Source organism: Triticum aestivum, chromosome 2A, assembly GCF_018294505.1.
Source record: "Triticum aestivum cultivar Chinese Spring chromosome 2A, IWGSC CS RefSeq v2.1, whole genome shotgun sequence".
In the NCBI taxonomy this organism is placed as follows: Eukaryota; Viridiplantae; Streptophyta; class Magnoliopsida; order Poales; family Poaceae; genus Triticum; species Triticum aestivum.
Window position 1 is genome coordinate 410,798,124 of NC_057797.1, and position 8,650 is coordinate 410,806,773.

General features: G+C 49.0%; 1 protein-coding gene across 1 annotated transcript; it reads left to right on the forward strand.

Moving 5' to 3' along the window:
- The first annotated feature begins 3,661 nt into the window (after nucleotides 1-3,661).
- Nucleotides 3,662-4,782, forward strand: LOC123185339 (uclacyanin 1). The gene is made up of 2 exons (XM_044597238.1): nucleotides 3,662-4,020; nucleotides 4,120-4,782. Exons 1-2 carry the CDS (start codon nucleotides 3,849-3,851, stop codon nucleotides 4,542-4,544), a joined length of 597 nt encoding a protein of 198 aa, XP_044453173.1. The 5' UTR covers nucleotides 3,662-3,848; the 3' UTR covers nucleotides 4,545-4,782.
- Nucleotides 4,783-8,650: the final 3,868 nt, after the last annotated feature.

An 8,650-nucleotide genomic window follows, 5' to 3' on the forward strand; every position in this document is an offset into this window, starting at 1 on the left:
GCCCCCAACGCGCGGAGGAGGAAGAGCAGGGCCCCGCCGCCGCCGGCGCCGGTCAGGCGAGCCCGGCCGAGCCCCCTGGCGGCGGCGAGGGAGGAAGGAGGAGGAGGGGAGACCGGAGGCGGCGGGATCTGGGCGCCCGCCCCGGCCGCCTCGCGGGTGGCGGCGCGGGCGGGAGGGGGGAGGGGGGAGCCCTGTCAGTGTTTATTGACGGTGCTGCAGGATGGCCACTCCCCGTATAATGTTTATTAGGAAAGACGAGATAGACTAGAATTTATTCTGACTTGTCTTGTACTCCAAATAGATGATTATACTCCTATATATATGCCCACGAGGCTCAAGCAATACAACGAATTATTTTATCAATCCTCTCTCTTCTTCTAACATCCCTGATCCTGATTGTAGTGATGCAGTCCGAGTGCACTAGCCCCCTTTTGAGTAGTTTCTCTTACTACTTAATTCTCAAAAAAAAAATAGACGTAACCTTTCCCTAAAAAAATCTCTTTTCTGGCGATTTCAGCCGAAGCAAGTTTTCAGATCACGGTGCACAATAACGGTTGTAATCGTGGGCTTGTGATTTGCGGTTTATTAATCGGAGGCTGTACTCAAACTCAAGTTCAAACCGCGCTATTATCTTACCGTTGTGAGAGGCTGGTTAGATGTGAGGATCGAGAGACCCGAAAGACACATGCATGACGGGGTAACTACTCCCACCTATAAACGCCCATTAATTAACAACACCATAAGCTAAGCAAACACCAACGGCACAATTTTCTCATTGCACTACTCGATCGACATAGACAGGAATCTTCCCTTCCTCACAACAACCACCTCACGGAGTTGACGCTTGACACCAAGGCAATGCGATGCAATGAAGCACCATGTGCAAATCCATCATTTGCGCCACTGATTTTGGTGCTTATATATACATAAATTCCACGGTGATTAAAGGCTTGACTTTACACCTGTAGTCCTTGTTCAACTGTTTCTTATAGAAACATAGTAAGCCTTAGAGCAACTTCAACGCAGAGATCCAAATGAATATAGATTTTGTCATTTTTATACGTTTGGGCCTCCTGCCCGTCAAGCGGACATGAGGCGGACACGACTGGCACCCAACGCTAGAACGCAAAAACGGACAAAGCGGACAAGAGCTACCCAGACGCCCCATCTTCTCCTTGCCGGCCGGCACCTCCTCCCGCCGCCCCTCCTCTCTCAGCGAGCTACCGTGCCGGGAGCATCTTTCTCCTTCCCCACGGCTCCCACTCGCGCTAGCAGCCCGCAGATCCGCGCTCGCACCCTCCGCGTGCATGCCAGCATTTGGCTCACCGGACCCCCTCGTCATCGGCGCGTCTCCTCCAGCGGCGGCGGTCAGCGCCGCCACCTCCAGCTCCCCATGTGCACTTCCCCTCCTCCTCCCATCACGTGCAGGAACCAGCGCCAGGCCCAGCCGCTCGTCCCACCGCGACAGTGGCGGCACCTGCTCACGCCGCTGCTGCTTCTTCCACTTTAGCATCCAAAGAGACAAGGGCAGCCCGATGCTGCTCGCGCTCTGCTCCAGGCTCGCTGTCCACCCGCACCCCCTCGTCCGCACACCCGCCTACGTCGCCAGTTCCTCGATCCTCCTCAAGAACTCCATGTCCCCGATGCCGTCGGGCCACCTCCTGCTGGCGCCAGGCCTCCTCCTCGCACCGTCATGCCCCCCTCAGATCCCCATCACGGCGAGTGCGGGTGGGTGGCGCCGCAGTTCCTCGGCGAGCGCCAAGAGGAGTAGCAGGAAGTGGCGGTGGGCAGCGAGAGCGGCGGCGGAGATCTCCCAGTGGCCTCCCCAGTGGCCTCTCCTCCTCGCGGTGGTTGTGGAGGCTAACGCCAGCTCGTGCGCGGTCCCTGCTAGGTGGGACCAGAGGCGGACACGAGCGGACGACATCGGTCGAGCAGAGCGTCCGCTTCGGACCCATTTGTTTCCAGATTTGGACCAACTTTGGGTCGGGGAGGACAATAAACGGATAGCAGACGGACACGCGCGTCCATTTCGCCCTGTTGGGCCAAGTTTTGTGTCCAGATGATCCAAACGGACAAAATTGGTCTCTGCATTGGAGTTGCTCTTAGGGACGCACACATGCACATCTTACCCGTATGAGCCTCTCTGAAAGACCGAGTCAATAGATTTGGAGAGTGACAAAGTCGTCACAGGCATATATTAATCGACGCGCATGTCATACCACTAAAAGAATAGGCATGAAAGTCTAAAATAAGTCCGGAAAATATACAAGCACCCGTGCCAAGTCTAGGGTTGTTTCCACCACAAGGTACATAAACATTTAAGCATGCTTAGTTCACTCAGTGTTGTTTTTAACGCAATAGTGTGATCAGAGGGTTTCACATTTATTGGGTGTTTTTTTAACATTAGTACAAACACAAGCCCTCATATATACACGCATACACTCACCTTTATGAATGCACACATGCACACCCTATCCCTATGAGCACCTCCGAAAGACTAAGCCGGCATATCATCTTGAATTTTTACTAAGTGACCGTAGGTGCCTCGTAGTCGACGGAAACATCTCCTTTCACTGAATGCATATCACCGAAAATCCTGAAATAAATTCAGGATAAATGCGAGCACCAGAATTTGAACCCTGGTGGATAGGGGATATCACTGTCCGCCTAACCATCCAATCACAGATTGCTTTGCATTCAGTGGCTATAGTAAAGAAGGCAAAATCCCGGAGTCCATATGAAAATGAATTTTCTAGAGCCACGTAAAATAGTCTCATGTCTACAGGAAATAAAAAGTAAGAATTGAACCTATAAATAAATATTCAATACAATTTCTTTTTTTGCCGGGGAATACGGTACACAACTACAAGGTGTGCGATATTCGGCTTAAGCTTGTTGTCTTTGTTGACAGTCACTGGTATTTTCCCGCAAAAAAAAAGACAGTCACTGGTATAAGATTTTTATACAGTGGCTATGGGAGAAAAGGAAATTATAAAGCTATGCGAAATACCCTATATTTGTAGTATATATTGCTCGCTTGTTTGTTTTTGTCATAAACTTCAGCCACTTTCCTAATCATTTGGAGATAAAACAGATTTATGTTTGAATCAATCCGTACAAGATTAAATGAATGTAAAATTATAACCTAGACTACAAAATGCAGTAAAGTTAAGCTGAAATCAACACTTAAATTATATTGCAAGTTAAGATCTGGTATTGTGTAAATTCAGGTGACTAAGGCATAAAACTATTTTAGGTGGGCAACCGAAAATGAAGAACAGAAGTAATTACAGATGTGTGAGAGGTTGCAAACGTCCAAGAAATTTGGAATAACATAATTTGGGCGTGGAAGCCATGAAACACGTCAAGTAGGTAGGGTGCTCAACTTTTGTCACTCCCGCATAACGTGGGAACCTGTAAACAAACATCCCCAACTAACAAAGAGCAGGGGACTAAAATATGCAGTTGTTGAGCACGACTGTGCAGTGTGCACATGGCCATGGTGCTAAGCATTTTCTTTTCTGCGAGCAAACAAGGAAGCTGCAGCAATGCAGGCATAATAATGGAGAGTTGTTGAAGCTCGATAGCTAGCTAGCTGCAAGCTGGGGGTCAAAGGAGTTGCCGCGTCCGGCCACCAACCCCTTCCCAGTTCACCCCGCCGCGGGCGGCCGTCAACCATGTCAGGCATGACGACGTACGGCCTGCAGCTCCATCTATATAAGCAGCAGCTCGCCAGCTAGCTAGCTCCACAATCGTCCCAGATCTCAAGCTCTCAACTCACCTCACCTCGCATCTCAAACAGTCTTCTCTTTTCGGTTGGCATAATTGCTAGAAGCAGGGTTCTATCCATGGCAATGGTGGTGAAGGCCCTCCTCGTTGCCGTCGTGGCCGTGGCAGCGCTTGCGCAGCTCACCGTGGCAGTGGATCACCAGGTGGGCGGCAGCGGCGCGACCTGGGCCACCAGCGGCGGCTACGACTCGTGGTCGGGGAAGCAGAAGTTCTCTCCGGGAGACAGCCTCGGTACGTATTTAAGCTCACCCCCCTACTCGACCTAGCTCTTGACGGCTAGGATTATATCAAGAACCGACCTGACAAACTTGTTGTGGTCCATGGTTGCAGTATTTTCGTACTCGCCGGCGCACGACGTCGTGGAGGTGAGCAAGGCCGACTACGACGCCTGCACGGCCAGCAAAGTCGTCGCCAGATACACCGGCGGCAAGACCACCGTCAAGCTCACCACTGCCGGAAAGCGCTACTTCATCTGCAGCATCACCGGCCACTGCGACGCCGGCATGAAGCTCCAGGTGAACGTCGCCGCCGCGACCGCCGCCCCCACCAAGCCCAGGGGCCAGAGGAGCGTCGCCCCTGTCGCCGCCCCGGCGCCGGCACCGGAGGGGTCGGCCACCGACGAGCAGCTGCCGACAGTGTCGTCGCCTACGGGAACACCGACGCCCAGTTCACCGTCCGGCTCGGGCGCCGCTAGCATCGGTGCGAGCGCTGCGGTGGCGCTCGCCATGGGCATGGCCGTGGCGTTGGCCATTTGAGAGGGATCTGGCCGATCCATGTGTACCAAGGCTTAGTTTTGGAGTGCTCAAGTCTTAATCACGTCGATACATTTGCGGATTTGTTCTTGTTATTCTTGGCTGGCAGTGGCATGCACATTGCCTTCCCTGCATGTTCCTTCCTTCCTACTAGTACAGTGCTATCAGGGTTCAGTGTACTACTGTGCGATTTATTTGTTGTATTTGTCTGTCGGAGAATAAATACAATTCACATTCTTTAGTATCGTCTGTCTGCGTTATATATCTTGTAGTATATCTTCAGTATATTTGTGACAATCCATATATCTTCAGTGTCCTGTTGGTTGGCTTCGTTGGTTGGACTAGTAACGTGTCTCTGTTCAGCAGATACAACAACAGAAACCAGAGCAGAATGCTTCTTTCTTTTGTGCTTTTTTTTGGTGCAACCGGCAGGAACATTGCATATTCGTTAAGTGAGAAGCAGAGAGAGAAGAAATATATGTACAAAGAGTTGATGCGTATTTTAGGGGAACACACCTAAACCCCGCTAAAAACAAGTACAATAGCGGGCTATGACATTTTTGACCATGTGAAAGAGAGAGACAAAAAAAAGTAAAAAGTGCGTTCTCATGCAAGAGCGAGTCTCTACACGTGCTTCTAGGTAAAAACGTTTAATAAAAAGAAAAGGTTAGAGAAAAAGTGGAAAAAAGTTGTGACTTACACCCAACCTTATAGGCAACTCTATTGTATGAGTAACTAATAATGCTAACTCTTGATAACATGTCATGTCTACATAGCCAGCAACTAGCTATATTATTAACCATGCTCTAGAGAACAGAAGTATTACTGAGGTGTTGCTGCAACGGCCAGGTCTGGGGCACTTTGAAAGTCTGCTCCCACTGTTTGATGTCCTCAATGTTGTGATTAATTAGCACGTATAATTAGAGGGAAATCTACCCTTGCCCAAACCTTCATGTGGCTGCCTTGCGCAACCGACGCATCTCTTTCTAGTGTAGCGTCCGTTCGGATCATACATATTGTTTCTGTAACTATGAATCAATAGAAGTTTCCATTTACTTTAAACACTCGAAAGCCAAGGGGGCACCTCAATATATGTAAGACGTGAGCCGATGAAAATCTTTCCGCTCCTCTCTTTGGAGGTGTTCCATGCGGCATACAGCAGCAGCTCGCTCCTTTGGCGAATGGAGTTGTTTGATGCCCCTCTTAGTGAAGGAAATATGCCCTAGAGGAAATAATAAAGTTATTATTTATTTCTTTAGATCATGATAAATGTTTATTATTCATGCTAGAATTGTATTAACCGGAAACTTAATACATGTATGAATACATAGACAAACAGAGTGTCACTAGTATGCCTCTACTTGACTAGCTCGTTGATCAAAGATGGTTATGTTTCCTAACCATAGACATGAGTTGTCATTTGATTAACGGAATCACATCATTAGGAGAATGATGTGATTGACTTGACCCATTCCGTTAGCTTAGCACTTGATCGTTTAGTTCGTTGCTATTGCTTTCTTCATGACTTATACATGTTCCTATGACTATGAAATTATGCAACTCCCGTTTACCGGAGGAACACTTTGTGTGCTACCAAACGTCACAGCGTAACTGGGTGATTATAAAGGTCCTCTACAGGTGTCTCCGAAGGTATCTGTTGAGTTGGCGTATTTCGAGATTAGGATTTATCACTCCGATTGTCGGAGAGGTATCTCTGGGCCCTCTCGGTAATGCACATCACCTAAGCCTTGAAAGCATTGCAACTAATGAGTTAGTTGCAAGATGATGTATTACGGAACGAGTAAAGAGACTGTTGGAAATATGCCCTAGAGGCAATAATAAATTAGTTATTATTATATTTTCTTGTTCATGATAATCGTTTATTATCCATACTAGAATTGTATTGATAGGGAACTCAGATACATGTGTGGATACATAGACAACACCATGTCCCTAGTAAGCCTCTAGTTGACTAGCTCGTTGATCAATAGATGGTTACGGTTTCCTGACCATGGACATTGGATGTCATTGATAACGGGATCACATCATTAGGAGAATGATGTGATGGACAAAGACCCAGTCCTAAGCCTAGCACAAGATCATGTAGTTCGTATGCTAAAGCTTTTCTAATGTCAAGTATCATTTCCTTAGACCATGAGATTGTGCAACTCCCGGATACCGTAGGAGTGCTTTGGGTGTGCCAAACGTCACAATGTAACTGGGTGGCTATAAAGGTACACTACAGGTATCTCCGAAAGTGTCTGTTGGGTTGGCACGAATCGAGACTGGGATTTGTCACTCCGTGTAAACAGAGAGGTATCTCTGGGCCCACTCGGTAGGACATCATCATAATGTGCACAATGTGATCAAGGAGTTGATCACGGAATGATGTATTATGAAACGAGTAAAGAGACTTGCCGGTAACGAGATTGAACAAGGTATCGGGATATCGACGATCGAATCTCGAGCAAGTATCGTACCGTTAGACAAAGGGAATTGTATACGGGATTGATTAAGTCCTTGACATCGTGGTTCATCCGATGAGATCATCGTGGAACATGTGGGAGCCAACATGGGTATCCAGATCCCGCTGTTGGTTATTGACCGGAGAGTCATCTCGGTCATGTCTGCATGTCTCCCGAACCCGTAGGGTCTACACACTTAAGGTTCGGTGACACTAGGGTTATAGAGATATTAGTATGTGGTAACCCGAAAGTTGTTCGGAGTCCCGGATGAGATCCCGTACGTCACGAGGAGTTCCGGAATGGTCCGGAGGTAAAGAATTATATATAGAAAGTGCTATTTCGGCCATCGGGACAAGTTTCGGGGTCACCGGTATTGTACCGGGACCACCGGAAGGGTCCCGGGGGTCCATCGGGTGGGGCCACCTGCCCCGGGGGGGGCACATGGGCTGTAGGGGTGTGCGCCTTGGCCTATATGGGCCAAGGGCACCAGCCCCAAGAGGCCCATGCGCCAAGAGATGAGGGAAAGGAAGAGTCCTAAAAGGGGAAGGCACCTCCTAGGTGCCTTGGGGAGGAGGGACTCCTCCCTGGCCGCACCCTTCCTTGGAGGAAGGGCCAAGGCTGCACCTCCCCCCTCTCCCTTGGCCCTATATATAGTGGGGGGAAGGGAGGGCAACCATACCTAAGCCCTGGCGCCTCCCTCTCCCTCCCATGACACATCTCCCTCCTCCCGCAGCGCTTGGCGAAGCCCTGTTGGAATCCCGCTACTTCCACCACCACGCCGTCGTGCTGCTGGATCTCCATCAACCTCTCCTTCCCCCTTGCTGGATCAAGAAGGAGGAGACGTCGCTGCTCCGTACGTGTGTTGAACGCGGAGGTGCCGTCCGTTCGGCGCTAGGAGCATCGGTGATTTGGATCACGACGAGTACGACTCCATCAACCCCGTTCTCTTGAACGCTTCTGTGCGCGATCTACAAGGGTATGTAGATCCACTCCTCCCTCGTTGCTAGATGACTCCATAGATTGATCTTGGTGACACGTAGGAAAATTTTGAATTATTGCTACGTTCCCCAACAGTGGCTCATGAGCTAGGCTTATGCGTAGTTTCTATGCACGAGTAGAACACAAAGTAGTTGTGGGCGTTGATTTTGTTCAATATGCTTACCGTTACTAGTCCAATCTTGATTCGGTGGCATTGTGGGATGAAGCGGCCCGGACCGACCTTACACGTACTCTTACGTGAGACTGGTTCCACCGACTGACATGCACTAGTTGCATAAGGTGGTTAGCGGGTGTCTGTCTCTCCCACTTTAGTCGGATCGGATTCGATGAAAAGGGTCCTTATGAAGGGTAAATAGCAATTGGCATATTACGTTGTGGTTTTTGCGTAGGTAAGAAACGGTCTTGCTAGAAACCCATAGCAGCCATGTAAAACATGCAAACAACAATTAGAGGACGTCTAACTTGTTTTTGCAGGGTATGCTATGTGATGTGATATGGCCAAAAGGATGTGATGAATGATATATGTGATGTATGAGATTGATCATGTTCTTGTAATAGGAATCATGACTTGCATGTCGATGAGTATGACAACCGGCAGGAGCCATAGGAGTTGTCTTAATTTATTTATGACCTGCGTGTCAACAT